General features: G+C 42.1%; 1 protein-coding gene across 1 annotated transcript in view; it reads right to left on the bottom strand.

Moving 5' to 3' along the window:
• SEC23B (SEC23 homolog B, COPII component) overlaps positions 1-20,110 on the bottom strand; it is an 83,713-nt gene that overhangs the window by 20,627 nt on the left and 42,976 nt on the right. The window contains exons 8-13 of the mRNA XM_078648958.1: positions 17,346-17,504; positions 15,155-15,270; positions 10,877-11,000; positions 8,497-8,577; positions 6,528-6,617; positions 5,007-5,113 (exon numbers count right to left, since the gene is read on the bottom strand). Of these exons, the coding sequence (XP_078505084.1) occupies positions 5,007-5,113; positions 6,528-6,617; positions 8,497-8,577; positions 10,877-11,000; positions 15,155-15,270; positions 17,346-17,504 (677 nt within the window). The remainder of the gene's footprint in view (positions 1-5,006; positions 5,114-6,527; positions 6,618-8,496; positions 8,578-10,876; positions 11,001-15,154; positions 15,271-17,345; positions 17,505-20,110) is intronic.

The raw sequence follows: 20,110 nt of genomic DNA, 5'->3' as shown, positions 1-20,110 counted from the left end.
TGAACAGGAAAAGGGCCTGTTTGACGACCAGACTGTCAGGCAGTACTGTTTGGTAAACATGTGTAAGGATACTTACGAAGCAGCATGACAGATGTCAAGGACCAGAACTCCATGAGCTAGTGCAGTAGAGACAGCTTTGGCTTTGGTGGAATGAGCTCACAAGCCATCAGGGGCTGCTTCTTACCTAATGCGTAGCAGATCTTGATGTTGAGTACAATCTACCTTGAGATGGCAGGTTTCTTCAACGCATTCCTCTTCTTCATTCCAGTGAACCCTACAAGAGGTGATCATCTACCACTTATTGATTAGTGCGATAGATGTAGAATGGCAGAGTTCTCTTAGGATCAATAGGTCTATCTCTCTTTTGAGGGGTGAGATGGAGCAGAGAAAGTTGATTTGGCCAACGTAGAACAATGTCCCCACTTTGGGCAGAAAAGAGGCACAAGCTCCAAAACCAGTTTGTCTGGCAAGAAACTGGTGTTAGGAGGGTGAACAGAAAGAGCTTATAGCTCGGTGACCCTCCTGGCCGATGTGTTGGCCATCAAGAAGACTGTCTTGATCATCAAAAGGTTGAAGGGACAGCTATGAATGGGTACAAAGGAGGAACACATCAAATAAATTAAATCCAAATTAAGATTCCATTGGGGCAAAAAGAAAGGTGTCAGAAGACGTGTCACAACGGGTGACAAACAGGGAGGGTTGGTAAGGCAACCACAAAAAAGTTAAGATGGTCAAAAGATAACCCTTAACTGTACCCAGAGCAAGAGCATGCGCGGCTAAGGACAAAACAAACAATATTTCTTTCAGATAAGGGTGCAGAAAGTGGGTTAAAGTGTTTTTCAGCACACCAATCCACAAACTTGTCTCAATGGCAGGCATATACAGTTTGTGCTGAAGGACACCTGGCTGCTAAGATGACTTCACAGATTTCGGGAGAGAGTTCAAAGAACCTCAACTGTCGCCACTCAATTTTCAAGCATGAAAGTAGAGTGCGCAGGTTCTGGTGCAGAACCCTTCCCTGTTACTGCAACAGGAGATCCTCCAGAAGAGCAGCCTGATCCGCTGACACAGGCGCATTCTTAGGAGTTCTCGATACCATAATATCCACACCCAATCCAAAGCCATTAGGATGGCTTGTGCCCGGTCAGTTCTTATCTTTTTAAGAACTCGGGGGGGAGGAAAGGTATTGGCAGAAAGGTGTATAGGAGTCCCATATTCCAATCTAGTGGGAATGCCTACGTCAAGCTAGTCTTCAGCAACCAATCATCAAGGTAGGTAAAATCTGGAACTCCCTAACTCTGCAACCACTGCTATTACCTTCATGAACAACCGAGGTGCACTGGTGAGAATAAAGTCGAGCACAGCGAACTGAAAATGCCTGTCCCACTGTAAACAGCAGGTAATGCCTATGGGCCTGCTGGATGGAGATATGCTGCAGGTCCAACGCTACCTATACTCTTTAATATTTTCCTGGAACCGCCAGCAAACACTCTTAAATCCATGAACATTCTTTTTCATATGTATGCGGATGATACACAACTTTACCTGAAAATCAATTCTTCTGAAGTCTTCATCTCACTCAATTCCTCCTTGATGATTACCCAAAACTGGCTAACTGAGAACCATCTCCTGCTCAAAACCGCCAAAACAGAATTCCTTCTCATATCCCCTCCTAAGCACACCCCCAAGATTGACCTCTGGATGCTGCACCTCACCACCTTCAACTGCTCCTCTCATCATCGACTCACCTAATCTCATGGAATCACCCTAGACTCGCACTTTAACATGAAGAAAAACACCATTCCTCCCTCAAGAGGACTTCAAGCAGGTGGATCAAGCACTTGTCCTGCCGAGACTAGACTATGGTAGCGCGATGCTGTGTGGCCTTCCCAAACATACCCCGCTCAGGACTTCGCTGAATGCAGCTGCCAGACTGATCACTGATACAAAAAGAACTGATCACATCTCCCCAGCCCTAAGATCTCTAAAGTGGTTACCCTACGAAGCAAGAATACAACTAAAGATCGCCTGTCTGACTTTCAAAGCCCTCCACTTCAAAACCCCTGGTTACCCCGCTCAAAAACTAGAACTATCAGGTGGGGACAACCATCAAGAAGTGCAAATTATCTACTACTGAAACCTCAGACCTTTTGCAAAAAGAGAACAAGGCTCTGAGACTTCTCTAGCTCTGCACCGAAGATCTGGAACTCGCTTCCTCCAGAAATCTGCAGAATTCCCTAGACGGCTGCTTTCAAACATGAAGTAAAAACAATCCTGATGGACAGGTTCCTGCCTTAAAAGACCATTGGTCATCTGTTTTCTATGTTTTCTTTTCTTTCTGGCCGAACAACTGTAATACCCAGTAATGTCTACCTTCCAGTACCAAGTAATGTTTGCGAGTATCCTTGTACATTTTTATTAGCTCATTATGTTATCCTCTCTTACTTCCTCTACAATGTTACCCTTTTACCTTGTTCTCCCCTTCCATTATTGTGAAGCGCTCTGATACCCCTCCGGGTCCTGTTCACGCTATTCAAAACTTTTTTAAATATAAAAATACAAATAAAATAAATCTAGTCTCCAGGGTCTAATGCAGACAGGACCTAAGCAAATGTTGGGTCTGCCCCCTCTCAATGTCTTCCTGAGAAAGGAGAAATGTAAGATGCTAAGATAAGGCAGAGGCCTCAGTTTTTCTTTTGCATCTGAAAGTTACGGGAATAGCAATCACGACTTAATTCTGATGCCTGCACCCTCTCAATTGCTCCTTTGGCCAAAAAAGTCTGCACTTCCTCGCTCAACAAGAAGAGGTGGTCTTCAGTCATACTATCTGTTTTGGGACACCTACTTGTCTAAAGTTATGGCTTGCCATTGAGGCAGCCTAGTTCACGATGGCCCAGTCCACACAGTTTGGCGATGTTCACCAACCACACTCGAAGGCTGGCTAAAGAGAAAATTATTTTCCGGGAGGTATACAAACTCTTGGATTCCCCATCCAGTGGAGTGGTGGGGAACGTGCCGGGATTCACTCCAATTGATGAGGCCTGCACCACCAGACGTTCAGGGGTGGGTTGCTGGGTGAGAACAACGGTGTCCCCAGAAGCGGGCAGTGAATATGTGCAATTATCCTGTGCACAGGCGTTGCCGTGCAGTGCTTGGCCCAGATCCAGAGCAAGAGGTCAAAGAGGGCTTTACTGAAGTGCAATAGGGGATATGTGTGGCGTACCCCTGGCTGAGGCACCTCCGTTAATACAATGGTATTGACCTCGATCGAGGGCCGCTGGATGTCGAATACCTCAGCTGCCCTTCTCGCCACCATAGCAAAGGAAGCTCCTTCCTCTTAGCCACACTATGATGAGGGACAAGGACAGTGTCCAGTGAGATGTCAGGGCCACTGGAATCCGCCAGCTCCTCATACCAGCTGTTGTCATTCTATTGGGCCAAAGGGTCTCCTTGGGAAACAAGGTAAATGTAAGGATCCTCATATTCACCCCAGTCATAATCCACACAAGGCCTGCCAAGGAAGGGACGCAATGTCTCCGACTTGGACATGCGTTGGGGTCCGGCAATGCCAGTTCAGCTCTGTATTGGAGTTGGGAATGACAATGGGATCAGCACTGCTGTGATGTGTAGTCTCTGCTGGGAACTGTGCTTCGGGACCGTACCCCAGCAAAGTTCGGTGGTTCGTGACCGGAGTTGGTCAAGGAACGGATCCAGAGGGCCTAACTAGCAACAAGGGCAAATCTGCTGTGGGGCACCTCCCATACCTGTGAAGCCTGAAGGCGCTCCAGAGGGGTCCTTATGCCCAAATATGAGTTGCACAATCTGATATAACTCTGTGAAGACTTATGGGAATGACAGAGAGAGCAGGCTGGGGAACATCCACGGGACCTAGACCAATGTGGAGACTTCTGATGTCAGGCAGCGAGAAGCTTCGTCTCTCTCTCTCTCCCAAATCGCCTTCAGATTCACTGTGCGGCAGTAGTGGTAGTTCCTGGAGTCATGGCCCAGCTCTAGGCACCACAAACAGATATTTGCCTATGACCTGCTCCACAGGGTTTAAACCCCACTGGCGTCTTGGGGGACATCCTTACGAGACTGGAAGCAGAATGCTTCAAATATTCTGACAAAAATGTTGAGGAAGAGTTCACAAATTGACCAGGAAAGCTATTCTGAATCCATGCTGTTGGCGCAAAAAGAAAAGACCTTGGGACAGAATGCTGGGGTGGCGCCTACATAGGCACCGTGCACAACACATCTGGCTAGGTTGACAGGAGCTGTTCGACACCACTTACCGGTGCGCAGCAGTGTTGCTCAAGATTTTTCAGATCCAGTTGGACGTCTCTGGAATATTCTAGGGTAGGGAAACAGCATCTAAAAGTCCCTATCGGATCACTGCACCCTTAATTAAATATAGATCATCCTTTAAAAGCAGCTGCTGAAGCAACTGCACTCAGCCAGATTTGAAAAGTGTAGGGAAGCTGTTTATTTATATACTGTTTCAAGACCTGTTCATTGGAACTGCAACAAATGACTAGGTGCACTTAATGGCCCGTTGTCTCGTTAAATGCTTCCTAGAGTATAGACTACTTTAAGAGACCCCCAACACTGCATTATAAATATTTATCAAAAAATTTGAACAATGCGTAGTAATACTAACAAGGTATTTCAGAAGGCTGAAGATCGATCGTCAAAAGCCGTTCTTACGAATCACATGATCAAATTGTGTTAAAATAGACATTGTAACCACAATTCACACGGATACTCAAACAATGTATGTGGCAGACCTTTGAGTTTGTTCCACATTGAACACATCAAAAAAGACATTACTCTGTTTCAGAGACTGAAAGCTCAAAAAATGTTGTTCTTTGAAATTAGATTTTTTACTGTATCTGCTACCAGTCAGATAATAGCTAAACTCCATAGAACATCAGTTCATATTACAGGATTAATTTGCAATGGCATGTCTTTGCCAGGAGACAAAGTGTTAATGATGGCAGAAAACTCACTTTCTAGCAACGGTTGTGACTCTGATGCGCCTCTGGGTACTGGAATGCTGGTACTGTGTGACAAACTGAACAGCCCCTCTTCCACCTTGAGGGATTGGTGCGTTGTGCTGAAAAACAAAGAAAAAGGGACATATTGTGTGGGGTAAAGGGCAACACGTTTTCATGTGTATTTTGTCCTTGGGACAAGTAGGGCCAACCCACTACAGCACAAACCCTTTGGCTTCCAGTTTACAGTACCACATCATGGATCAGGGAAAGGCATTGCCTGCAGTTAAGGTAATATTTGTGTCCATGCTGTTCAAACATGTATTTATGGTTCGTTAATTGAAAGCCGTTATTATTAGGAGGAGTCTTCTAAGTAAAAGTTGTAAGCTCAGAATGAACTACTGACAGTGGTTCCAGTATAAAAATACATACACACATTTTCAATGTTTAGCAATATGAGGCTGTGTATAATGCTCCCAGAATGCTCTGTGATGCAAATATTTGCAGGAGCTTGAAAGCAATATGGATGATTCTTTGCTTTAAAATAAAATATTCACAATAAAAGGTGAAAACATTTAGCTAAACTTTTGTAAAATTTTACTTTCCATTTCTTTATAGCATTATTTAGTAAAATGTGTTGATGTATGATAGTATTTCCCAGAAAGATTCCGAATAGAGAATCAGTGCAACCAGGTTTAATAAGATTGGGGGAAACATAAAAATTAACAATCATTGGTAAAGCCAGTAGGTCTGAAATTGTTGGTCAGCCTTTTTGTTTTGTCAATGCCTGACTTTTTGGTAAAACCTTATTAGTGTGGGAGCTGACTGACCCTCACCATTAAAACAAACATTGACGAATGCAAATATTGTTTTGGACTCAGAAAGGACACATTGCCACAGTTATTCCTGGCACTGAACAAAATGAGTGTGTGTCTATATGGGGAGAAAAGAGAGAGAGACAGAGAGAGACAGAGAGAGACAGAGAGAGACAGAGAGAGACAGAGACAGAGACAGAGACAGAGACAGAGACAGAGACAGAGACAGAGAGACCCTGCCATAATTTGTCGCTGCGTTACACAGCAAAAACGGGACAAGTGGATTTTGTTCCTGGACAAGTAGATTGAATTCCACACCCCCTGCTAGAGAAACTCACCACAAATCTATAGGAGTGTGAGCAGCCTGCCTTCATGCTGGTCAGTATAACCACTCATTTACAGCTTTCAGTACTTCAGGGCTACTCTAGAGGTATTCAAATGCTGAACTTTATCAGTCCGTGGTTCTCCAAACTCTAATAAACAGTAAATGTAGAAAATCTCGCTCATAGGTCTAGTGATTGCCAAGGTTTGCCCACAGTATAGGCTGGTTCCGGGAAAAAAAAAAAAGGTACCCTGAATCCAGTTATGCTCCTAGTGTTTCCAAATTGACCCAATGAGTTAGTTAAACGTAAGCATATTTTACAAGAAGAGAAAACCTTTATGGGTATAAGCAAAACAGCCAGCTCAGAAATAGGGGGGGGGACGGGAGAATTATGCTTACCTGGTTCACTACTTCAAAATATAGGCCAAGCGTAGAGCTGGAATCTAGGCTACATATTTTCCATTGACAGGTGCTTCCAGTGCCTAGCTCCTAATGGGGAAAAATATTGTGTTTTAAATGTCTTTAGTTGAACATTCTATATTCTTATCTATCACATCTACATTTAATAATCTAACAGACTAGGCCTAAAAAGATGACAATGCCAAACACAATGCAATCGGTACGTCAAACAAATCAACTCAAATATAATTCAATCAATCAAGAATTTGTATAGCGAGACTACTCACCTGCGAGGGTCTCGTTATTCTCATAATTAGCAGGTCTAAACCATTGTGAACATTTTGGCAATAAATATAAGTATATTGAAGAATTATAGGGGTCTCTAGCGGTTTGCACAGTCGTAAGAATCCCACCATAAGCCAAAAAAGAGCATATGTATATGTTAGCACAGGTCAAGGTTCCTGAATGGCAATGCCTAACAAAGCATTTTGCTCTTCATCTTAGTTACCTTTCCAGGTAATTTCCAAAAGAAGCATTGGCAAAGCCAACATATGTGACACACTCAGTCGAGTATATACAAAAGTAATATAATGCCTACTATAGTGTAAAACAAGTTAATAAATGGATTGCTTTATGCACAAAATGCCTGGAAAAGCATAAAATGTGTGTTGATAAATTGCACTTCTCAGATGTAAAACAGCCCTATATGATTTCCAATGGAGGTGGAGGGATACACCCAAATATCCAACAGAATAAAGCTAAGACTAAAATACTCTTATGGGATGATAACATATGTTAATGGTAATGTCTCACGCCACTGGCTGAAGGTTCCTGAACAAACGAAGCCAATGGCCGAACCAAATCCCATTGGAGTATTAATAAACAAGATCATTGCGATAAATGGCACAAGTGCCATTACACATCAGATCTGAAGGACGAGATATTTCTGGTGGTAAAATAACGTTCAATGGGCATAAAGATCATCCCTTCATGTCTGATGCAGTCTAGAGAAGCAGACCCTCAAACAGCAGAAAACCAACATGTTAACTGGTGTTGCTTTTAGGATTTTTTTTCCCTGTGGGGGCATGGAACGAATTGACTGTTGGTTTGTCTGCTCAGCTCCCAACAGTACACAAGTGTCAGTTCACGTCTCCCTCCATTTACATGAGTGACGCTGCAACTTTGATGTCTTGCCTGCCAACAGCAACTCCATTCAATGATGGTAGAATCAAGTGCACCAATATTAAAGCAGATTGTTAGTGCATGACTTGTCAATCAAAAACACTCAGTGGTGAGTGGAAGATAATATTGCCTGAGAAGAGGCGATGTCACCCGGCCCCATTAGTAATCAGCCAACACCACACACTGGTGTGCATTATTTCCACAACCGGAATATCAGGGACTCCTTCTTTACAAGGCCCATTAATTTCCAATCCTTAGCAATCAGGGGTGTAGTTTAATTAAGTTTCAGGTTACTTCAAGCAGTGTTCCCTGTCCAGAAAACGAAAGAGCTTAGGTCATAGTAAAGAACTGCCACAGAAGCAACTTGCCTTCTTTTATTGACATTTAAAATTCAGTGCAATAAATAAGCTTGTGAAGGGAAAATAAATAAGATTAATTCAGAACAAGCATAACTTTTTAGAACCACATTAATGATTTTATAAAGGTCTCTGTCTTAAAATATTCTTAAAAAGAAATGTTGCGGTGCTAGGCTGTTGAAAAGGGGTATACAATTTGCGTTCAGTAACGTCACTTTTAAGATGCAAAATTTAACACATGCTCCAAAGTCAGAGCTGAATTCTGGGCACGTTTTGTGCCACTAACCAAGCAAAGTTACTCAGGCTTGTGTACATGCTAACCAAATTAGACAATAACTAGGCTGCTTTGGTGACCTTTGCATACCTAGTAAAGCTTAGCAATTCTCTAAATCTCAAACTACCAATGAAGGTGGTGTAGTAGAAAGACTTACATTTTCAGACACACATGGGCCTTTGATATTTAGTGATACACATGGTCCAATAGCCCCAGAAATCTTCAGCTCTCTCGAGGTCTGTAACACAACAACATTTAAAAATAATTTTAATAAATCAAAACATTAATGACCAACTTTTTCAGAAAGGTGTGGGACAATGATTTTCTAAAATAGGGGTACTGCCACTTTTTGACAAACATTCTATATTTCAAAACTGAGAAGGACAAATTTACAAAATTTTAAAAAATGGCGGGTTACAATGTAAAAGCATGCTTTACTGGTAGACCTGAAACCAAACTATTTTTTCCAGACTGTACCAGCTTCCAGAGTCTCCTTTGAGCAGTAGTGCAACAAGACCAGCCACGGTGAGACAACTGGCTCCTTAAGGCCGCCCAAAAGGTTTACTTAGCTGCCTAGCACTACGAACAAATGCCAGTAAGTTGTCGACTCTAGAGCACGCTCATTTACACTGCTTATAGATCAGCATAAAAAAACCTATAGAAACGTTTAAAGCAACTCAACTTTTCAGATAGTTGTTTTTTATAAATATACCTTTTAAATTGATCAAATAAAACATTTTCCAAACATGGATAAAATCGACATGAAGATTGTCTGCACTCTTATAAAGCAGAAGTCAGGACAGGAAAGGAAAATCACTGACCACATGGACAAAACCTTAAACAATCCTAATCCCTCCCTACTTATGTTAGGAGATTCACCTTTCAATCTGCTAACACGCGGAATGTGGTGACATTCAGAGTAATTACAGCTGGATGAGCTATAAATGTTGATGGCAGCCCCTACGCACTCCAACCCGCTCTACTGCTCCTGTTTTGCAGCTAGCTATGCGCTCATTGTGTATGAATGTTCTGGGTGACTTTTGTGGCAAAAAGACAGTCTGCCATTAAAGTACATAGAGCCTCTAGGGTAGCTGTCATGGTAAGGAAAGTGCTGCAAATATGAATGAAACTGCAAAGAAATGTGCAGAATTACATTTAAATTAAAATAATCCAGATAAAAGATGTGGCTCAGTACTACCAAGCAATGGTTTAAGATTAATATGAACGGAATACTAACTATCTACATTTATGATATTTGAGCCTATTGATTCAGTATCTCCTTTCTGTCACCAACAGCCCATATCCTCAAGATCATCTGTAGCTCTGAATGCCCTCTGTAAAAGGCATTATTAAAAACTGATATGACTAAACGTGTTTTATTTCAAGATGAACCATATAATCAGTCTCTGCCAGGACTAGAAAATGTGACCTGTAAGTTACCAAGAGACTTCAGTAGTAACCACTTTATTAACTAAGCTACCTTAGCAGCCATTGGCAGAAGTTGTATTTCATTCCAGCACTAGTCTCCCAAGGGTATTTCTACACTTGTGACATTCTCTAATACACACCAAATGTCATCTATAATCAATGGTCACATTAATAATAAACCTTTTTGAGCTTGAATCTCAGGGTCCACCTCCACCTCCACCTTTTGGTTGTGGGCTCGATATAAAATCATTTTGGGAGCAAAATGTGGAGTCAGGACTAACCACTACCAAGGAAGGAGGGTTTTACTTCCCCATATATCAATCACGCACTGGGCCTAATCCAAAAATGTGCCATGGAACAGGCCTAATCACCCCCAACACACCAAGCTATGAAATATACAGCAGGCAAGGATCTTGACACAGATTCTTCTGTCCAGTAAAAAAGGGTTACTATGATGAGGTAGGTCGTCTTTACAGAATAGACAGTCACAAGTCTAGAGGATCGAACAGTCATTGCTTTTACAAAATATCAAGTGTGAAAACTGAACAGAAATTTTTTGGACAAATGCTGGAATCTTGAAACTGGAATCACATGAATTTCATCATTTGCTCCAAACTTTGGAAGGATCTTTGCAAGCAAACAAATGACATTTGTGTGGTATTGTAGAGCTCTAACAATTTCCTATGAGAATTTCTGCATTGCTATTTTGTAAACCCAAACATTTGTAAATGTACAGCTACCCCTGTAGCATTGTGATCTACAACTTAAAAGCAAGGGATGTAAAATTCCCATAATTTATGAAAGTGGCATTGTGAGGTTTTTAATTGTTGGGGTTTTCACCCATCACGTATTAGGCAGAGCACACTAAATTTACACAATACACTGTAGAGCCACTGGGAGGCATCTTTAGTTTACCAACAACTTGGAAGGATCATTGATGTGCTGAAGAAATGTGTTTGACGAGATCAATGAAGAATTTGCCCTTTCTTAAAATGTTTTCAAGACTGTATTCATGAAAGTGTGATAAACTAGTTTGAGAGATTGTTATTCTATTCATTTTCATCCCCGGAAAAAAATGCTTCCAATCTGCTTTCATTTCAGGTTCTCACCTTCACCTCCAACGTTGCTCCAAATGCCATTCGAAATTCTCCATTGAAATCTTTGCTGAAAACTCTTTGAAATGTTTGCTTGAATAGAGATGTATTGAAAGAGTCTCCCATTACCATGTGCCCTCTAAAACACATTACAGAAGGAGGTTAGGTTAATGTTTTAGTAGACATTTCTGTAATACTTTCATTTCAACAGACATCAAAATGACAGCCCAAAGCATTATGTACATGTGTACTTTTCAAGAAAGCACTTACTCCTACTGTCTCTGCCAAGTATAGCTCTCAGTCTACCAGATTATTATTGAAATGTATTAACAGCACCTTTCTTTGCTCTGCTTTCTAACCTGGGGGGGAAAAAAACACCAAACTTACAAAACGTCTTAATCACTTGCTGAGCACCAGTCTCTTCTTATACTCATCATCTTTGATACTCCCTAGCTAAAAGACCCCCACTGCCGACCAAACACCACTTATGTCCCAAACTGGTGGTAAGCTGGCTCGTCTTCCAGGGTGTTCTTCTTTACCCTATTAACCTGTTCTTGTCTATGCAGTTTAAGCACGATTTTAAGATATCCCATCAATTTTGGGCTGACTTAAATGTCAGGAGGGGATCGTTTACATTTTCCGATCAAATCTGAAACTGGCCTTTTTTTCTGGTGTTTTCCCCCTACCTGAGCAACACCCACCTTCATGGCGTCAGCCACTTTACAAAAAAAAAATATTATATATTCCATCTTCCATAGCAGGATGACATGGCTTAACACAACCAAAGTCTGTTGTGGGAGTTTTCAATAAATGATACTCACAACTCAATAAGGAGATCCACACCAATTTATAAAAATAATACTTATCTTTATATATATTTAGGCACCAGAGCCAGTTCGATCAGGTAAGTACGTTTTTCAATAGAAATATTTTTGGATTTAAAACATCAACAGATTTTCAGAAGCTGCAATGTTATCCTATAGGAGAAGAACAAGTATGACATTCAGGTACAGTACAGCGACACACGGGACCAATCTCCAGGAGTTAAGGTGAGTGGTGGGCAAGGTCCAAGACAGCACCAGCAAAACACCACCAGTGGCAGTAGGGTGGCTGGGTGCAGGGGTGCAGAACAGCATTGGGTAACCAATATTATTCTATGGGGATCAGTCTTCGTGTCAAGAAGCTGCAGGATTTGACAGAGAAGGCAGTCGGGCTGAATCAACAGGGGGGCTCAGGCCTCACAATGTACGGGACATAGGGACACCTTTGGTCCTATTCTCCAGCGCCCAGGGGTGTCGGGTGAAGAGGTATCTTTAGGAGTCGAGTTTTCCTTACTGTGGAGACACAATGGAGGGTGCCTGTGTGCAGAGGCTGCAGGCAACGTCTGGGAGTCCACGAGAGGCAAAATCACAGTGGAATCGGTCCCTGGAGAGCTGAGGGACCACGCTGGCGCCGTTAGCCCACTTCAACTCAGGCTTACAGCGACAGGTGCATTGCTGGCAGGTCTCCCACCTTTGGATACTCAGGAGCAGCAGGACAAGTCGTCTTTTGGAGCAGTTGCTGAAGATAGCAGGCCACCCGGCAGGGTTGGCCTCATGTCAGTTGCTGAATCTTCTGTTCTTACGACTCTTCACGTCCGTCTTCTTCTTTCAGGTCAGCAGGATCTGATTTTCTGGTACCACAGGCTCTTTTAGGAGCGTTAGGTGAATGTGGGGTAGTAGCCACTGGGTAACTGACCCTTGGGGTCACTACACCTCTAATATGACCACTGTGGGGAGTGGCATACCCTGTCCAAGAGTTCCTAAGTTTGCCATCACAAAGATGGCTAACCCTGAAAATTCGTGTCCACTTCAGTTTAGAGCTAGATTCATATTGCATTTCAAAGGCGGTGGCGTCTTTGAAGCTCCACTGCCAAAGAATGCTAATCAGCAATTCATCCTGTGGGAGGCGGTGTGAACACCCTCTTACAGAGCAGGCTTACTTTCTGTCCTCCGGAGAGCAAAGGCCCAAAACCCTGGGATGTCAGAAACTTGTCTCAGGTGGCAGGCTGGCAGAGACCAGTCAGAAAACGCACCAGAGGCTGGCAGATGTTCAGGTGGCACTTCTAAGGTTCCCTCAGTGTGGTGTTCATGTATTTACAGATCCACAACTGGAATCAGAAGGGGGAAGGGGGAGGGTGGGGGGGGGGGGTATTACGAGATGTTTGATACCAAACATCCCTATTTTTTGTGAAGCCATCTTTTAGTTGGGGAACTAGTGTTCACCAGTATCCAGCACATGTTTTAAAATGGCTTCCCTCTTCACTTGTACTGGCAGTAATGGAACTGACCAACACAGGTACATATCTGCTCATGCAAATATGACCACACATGTAATATACGGCACTCTGCCTTTGGGCTGCAAGGCCTGTTGTAGAAGTGGCTTACAATTATTACATGCAGTGTTATGGTACACGGCACACAGGGATGTGTATCATGTTGTGGCTTCACTTTTGTCTGCAACAAAACATGCAGCCTGCAGTGGAGTTTGGTTAGGGGTTCCTTGGGGGGAGGGGGCACAATTTGTGCTGAAGCCCTTGGAGACCCTCTTAGTACCTCAGGCTCAAGGTACCATTTCCTAGTGACTTACAGGGGATAAATGTTAAAGGTATTGCTAATTGGGGTTAACTGTACAGTTCTGGGGAAAGATCTGGCACTGAGGACCTAGCAGGAACCGAGAGCACTTCCAGTCGAAATCACATCAATGACCAGGCAAAAAGTGGGGGTGACCATGTCAAAAAAGGGAAACATTCTTACAGAGGCCAAGCGCTTCCTTAAGGGAAGAGTGAAGGCGCATTCCACTAGGAGCATGGCATGATCTGCGGCCACGCAGCAGTGGAACAGGCAGTCCATTCTGGTTTCACTAAAGGTGAACCTGCGTGCTATATTGTATAAGATACATTGTTCTTAGTCAGATTCAAGCAAAAGGCTCATTTATTATAGACACTTCTCACACTTTATGCTCTGAAATCCGAGTTACGGTGAACTCTAGGAGGGAGTAGGAGAAATAGCACTTCCACCCCACTGGTTGACATTTGGGTTGCTTCAAATGAGGTGGATGTGCTCCTAAACAAATACTGTTGTTCAGGCCTATGGCCATTTCAACACTATTTACGGCTATTTAAATGTACCTTGGATTCCCAGCCTGATGATCGGGAATGATACAAGCATGGGAATGTATGAAAAATCCAATGTTGGAGAATCAAGAATCGCACTTCAAATGGCATGCATTCTTCCTTTGTGTGTGATAAGATGTGCATATGAAGCACAATGAATGCAACAGTTGGATCCTGCTAAACTAGTGATATCACTTAGTAATCAATACATATGGATAAAGGATCCAAGACTTTTCATAACTGTCCAAAGTGCTAATGCAATCATGGGCCACTACAGCTGTGTAAAACTCATGAACTTTTTATACTTCTCTAGTAACTGTTTCTTCTTTTCTAGAGGAAATGAAAGATCTTGGTGAATGCTGCCCTTTTTTCATTTCGAGTTTTTTTTGCGGCACTTCATGGAGCTGTTTTACAAACGGTAATGCACAAATGAGGGACAACGTAAAGGATCATGCGTGGTTGTAATACAAAAAGTTCCTATAGAGTCAAATACATTTGGACACTGTGATTACTTTATGCATGTACCTCTATCATAATTAGGGCTCCCGGTTTTATGGCATTTTTTTTTTTAACCTTTCTGTCTTTATCCGAATATATCTTATTGATATTTATCCATATGCATGTTTCGAATAAATGGAGTCGTAAAATGGTACATTTCCACATTTATTCAACTGATAAACATGCACTCCTACTTGTCTGCCTGTCGTTTTTTTAGCAAATTAGGCATCCAAATGTAGCGAAACACTACACTCACAAGTACATTTCAGCATTATAATGCAAATATAGGTGAATTTATTGCCTGTGTTTAGGGGAATCTCAACCTGATTTTTAACTTCCCATGCCGTCTATCTGCTCATCTGTTGTCCTGTAAATCACGAAAACAGCATGGAGAGTGACCCAAAGGGAGCACAATATTCGTATTTTTTCGCTTTTAAAAATAAATGAAGGAAGGAAACGCATTGTTTTCTGTCTGCATTTATCTGTAAAAATGGAGAACTGGGAATCTGAATTTTAATTCAAGGTTACAGCAACAGTACTGAAGAATCTTTTACCAGCTTCATTAATATCATCTCACAGATGCATGCAAAGGAGAAGGCAGAACACCACTGCAACTTATCAAGCAAGCAACAATTACCTACCCAGTCAGGTTTGAACAACATTTCATTTCTAAAAGCCCAGTCTGATCCAGAGCGCAGGCATAAATATCAATGCAGTGACCATTGGCAGCAGTACGGTTTGCTAAGGACTCATAATGCTGAAACAGAAAAAAGAAAATATTTCCTAGTGCACTTTCTTTCAAAATTGCATTATGCATACAAGTAAGTCTCAATCTGAAGGCTGAAATGTATGAGGCAGGACAGGGAAGAGGTGTGCATTCCCATCAATGCTCTTCTATCTCCTACAACTACACTCCACCAATTCCAGGCGTATTATAATTTTAAATAGACACAGCTCTGTGCCATGAAAACTGTAAAGAACCACTAATTCAAAAAACAAGAGCAGCAAAAACAAATTGCCATTTGCTAGTGAATCTGCAATTGACTTGCCTATAATTAAAGTTTGATTTATTTATAGTCTTCACTCGTTCTTGTACTAAAAGATATCATCGGGATAGAGAGACTTTCTTTTCACAACACAGATTTACAACATGGTTCATATCACAAGGAAACATGTCAGTAAAATAGTGTTTTTTTAATAAGACAAATGGAGCACAATCCCTTGACAAGAAGTCCCCTTTTAGACAATTTCAGCATAGACAAATGTTTGTAGCAATAAGCCACAAAGGTAGGACAAACTATGCATAAGATGACTTTCTGCATTTATTAAGGTTTTTAAAAAACTCGAGTCAGTGATTTTTATAAGTTAGAATTCCAAATGTGTTGATTTTCTCTAGGATTCCTTCTAATAAAAATAAGGAATTTACTTGGTTAGAAAAGTAGGAGTTGAAGAGAACATTTCACATGTTCTCTTCAAGCAATCAATTTGGACTATGAAAAATACCTTGTTACATATTACTGTGTCATAAGAAATTAAATAAGCCATTACTTGGTAGTGGCATGAAAGAAAATGTTTAAAACGAAACCATCAACTAAGACATATACTTGAAAACTTTTAGAGTGAATCACATCTGCTCATAGGAGTCAGTGCATGCACTTTTGTAAACAGAACAGAAAGACCTGTAAAAGGATCACAAAGTTTTTGACATTGGCTAAAAGAATTTCATCTGAACCCTGCTTAATATGCCAACCATGGAAGCCACAATTTAGTGAACTTGCCTTCAGTACCACTCCTTCAATAATACATCCAAGTGGGGAGACAAAAATAGCATGTGTAGACATGGTGGTTCAAAAGATACCTGGTAAAATACTCTTTTGACTTGTGTATACTGCATTGCAATTAAAATGGTGGAAGCTCTTTTGCTGTATCTGAAGTGTTTTAACAGGCATTCAGCTAGGTGTCTCAGTTTGAAACTCACTCCTGATGAAGTTTTCTTTGCCATTTTGAACTTTTTGTGAGAGCTTTGAAATTGGTTTAGACCATACAGCATTACAACACGGACCGCAATTCACAGACCTTAATGATTAAATAGCCCTTACTTAGCATAGTTACTTAGGTGTTGCTAACTGGAGTGGAGGGAGGTCCAGGACATTTGTTTCCAGCACTTGTCGGAGGATAACATTTCTAACTGATGCATGCTTGGGCTGCCATTGCTCCCTGACAAGGGAAATTAAGCTGCAGCCATGGTGAGCAAAACTATTTTTCAACCCCTGTGCGCCCATTCAAGGAACAAGTAAGCCAGCCATATATGATAATTCTTCTCTCTTAAGGTACGTATACAGTCCGACACAACCAAGATATAGTGAAAGTGTATCCACTATTCTGGAAGTACTAAACAACTGAACAAAAGTTCAAGCAACCCATTTTTTCTTTTGCATATACTGTATATAACATTACAGTCTGTACTGGACTGGTCACTGGTCTTCATAACACTCAACATTTACAAAAACTCTTATTTTTCAGACGGTTTAATTTGTTGTTTTGTACACTAAATGTAGGCTTTTGAATTGTGATTTGTGAGGCTGTTTTAAAGTACCTTGCCTCTATAATCTTGCCCCATATTACTTGTGGTATTTTGTAGAATGCCACTTGGTCACAGCATCACATAACACTGTTACAGACACCGTACATTGTCAAGCAAGAGTTAACAACACTCACTAACTGCTTTTTTCAGTTTTTGAACGAACTAGTGCTCACGCACAAGAGATCCTTCTCAAGATCTGGGAGGATGCAGCCGATTCTCCATTACTCCAAAACATTTAATACTCTTACCTTTGTTGCTTTCTTCATGAAACGGGCATTATCTTTTTCTAAGTCATGCCAGGAGCGAATGGGTGTTTTCAGTTCATCGCCAACAACCATGCCTGGGCCTTGCGTTGGGGGACCACCAGTAAAAAGCATTATTCTGGCTCCTGTGTTTGGAAAGGTGCCCTGAACGGAACAAAAAAAGGTGTTGTTTACCTAATAATGAGTAGTTCATCTTCATGCAGCAACTGCAGGAGCACATTTTATCCTAAACTCAACAAAATGAGCCCTGAGTAAGCGTCAATAGAAAGGTTCTAAAAGCCCCACAATAACCTATTAAGTCCCTTGCCCTTTTTATGCTCACAAGGATGTCCTATAATTGCGCCCACCTATGTAGGTAAACATCTAACAGGTGGGGAACCATGATGAGGGGGAAGAGATTGCACTCATTTCTCAAAATCTCCAGAAAACATTCACCTAATGCTGTTAATGAGCCAATACAGTCCGCAAAAGCATCCCAACAATCAGGCTAATAACTTCGAAAAAGAAAAGCCAAAGTTTACCAAGTGGATTTTATGTGTTCGGTTGGAAACTGGATGATTATATATGAAGGGAGGCAGGTCAAGAAGAAGTCAATAAATGAATCTACCACCAACAAGGAAACTAATATTCTTAATATCAGGAGTCCAATAGTCTACAACATTAAACAAAATAATGAATGATCATCTCCAACAACAGAAGTAGAATACAAATTGTTCTAGAGATTATACTGTGGTCAAAAAATAGGTTTAAGAAATTGAGATATTAGTTGTGCAGAATATGAGGCAATAGGTCCACAATATTCTCTTACTGGGAACCCAGCACCCCATCGTAGCGCTGGGCTCTCTCAAGGAAGCAAAGCAGCCCAAGGCCTACTTAGAGTAGGTAGTGTGGGCTAGTAATCACTAGCACACAATAACACTAAATAAATGATTGTCCAGTGAGCGCTTTTTACCCAGAAAAGGAAAAGTACATTTATTACACAAACACCACTAAATACTACTCATTAATCTAAAAATATATATACATCAGGCAGATTGAAAATATCGTAGGTGACATTCTGTTCTGCAATCCCATTTGATCCTAAAATGGTCATGACCACCAAAATCACAGTACGCCTTCCTACATCAAATAGAACATCATAATATAGGGGGGATAGTGGGAGACCCTTTCAAATAAGGCACTGGGGCTGGCAACTTGGATTCACACTTCGTATCGCACTGGCGGGGGCCACCCTGCTCCCCACCAGACACGGGTACAGGGAACAGGACCGAGCCCCTTGCTATTGGTAGGTACAACGGCTGGCTCCCAGGACCCTGATTTCTCCCACCTCGAAGGCCCAAGATGGGGTCCTGGGCCCCTTTTCTCCTCGTTTGGGTGGTCACAATGACACTACCCCCTCATCATGAGTCGGGGGCCGGGAGATGGAATCCCAGGCCCCTTATTTTAATGAATCGGTCCAGGGGCTAGGGCCCCCGGAGAGCTCTGGATGACGCTTAAATGAACAGACCCTCCCAGGTACATTAATAATTAATGGACCTTTGCGTCTGCTCCCAGGCAGTAGCACACCCAGGGGGTAAATTTAGAATTTGCAGCAGAGCTCCACACACTGTTTTCTTGCAGAAAGTCAAAACCTGTAAAAGGCTATAACCTGTACCCAGATGGGCTGATTTTGATGATCCTGGGCTGATTTTACTCCTGGAGAGGAGCTCTAGTCACCAGGAGCAATTGCAGTATGCATCCTGGCCTAAGAAAAGCAACATACTTTGCAGGGAGCTGGTTCCACTGGCTTCCAGTGACAGCTTTTTTTCCTGGTTTTTGTGTCTGGTTTTCTTCTTCGCCCAGAAGTCCAGATCTTCCCCCAATTGGTCTTTAAGGAGTGTAAGGGAACTAAGGGCCAGATGTAGGTAATTCTATTTTACAGACTCATAAATACCGAATTTTACCGATTCGGTATTTATGAATCGGTAAAATAGAAGTACCGAGATGTAGGTAAATCCAGATGTGGATTTACCGATTCTTTAAAAGTCGGTATTTACCGAATCGGTAAATACCGACCGGTAATGCCCATTCATTCCTATGGGCTTTGAAGCCCATAGGAATGAATGGGCATTACCGAATCGGTATTTACCGAATCGGTAAATACCGACTTTCACAAGGGTGCAGGGGGTGTCACTTTGAAACCCTCTAGCACCCCCAAAAAAGGTTCGGGTGTCATGTGGCAGGCATACCTGCCCTAAGGGCAGGTCTGCCTGTCATATGGCACAGGTGTGCATGCACACATGTGCATGCACACCGGATTCGGTATTTTACCATCAAATTGAATTTGATGGTAAAATACCGATTTTGTAGGGCTTGTGGGACTCAGAAGAGTCCCACCTACATATCATATTTACCGAATCGGTAAAAATACCGATCGGTAAATGTACAGAATCGGTAAATTTACCGAACGGTAAATTTACCGATTCTGCCCCCTACATCTCAAAATCCTTTTACCGGTCGGTAACTGCCGAATTCGGCCGTTACCGACCGGTAAAACCCTACCTACATCTGGCCCAAGATTCCCTGGTACTGGGGACCCACTGGTTCTGAGGTCAACTGTAGGCAGAGTCCTTAGTTCATTAGGGCATCAGGGAGCTTGTCCTTCCAGTTGTTCATGGCTGGTGCTGCCATCGAATTCCAGTATCCAACTCCAAAGTTCGAGAAGTTAGGCAGGCCTGGCCAATCCTAGGTACCACATCACACCTCCACCC

This window comes from Lissotriton helveticus, chromosome 6 (assembly GCF_964261635.1).
Source record: "Lissotriton helveticus chromosome 6, aLisHel1.1, whole genome shotgun sequence".
NCBI classification, from domain to species: Eukaryota; Metazoa; Chordata; class Amphibia; order Caudata; family Salamandridae; genus Lissotriton; species Lissotriton helveticus.
This window is presented reverse-complemented; position numbering and strand designations above follow the sequence as displayed.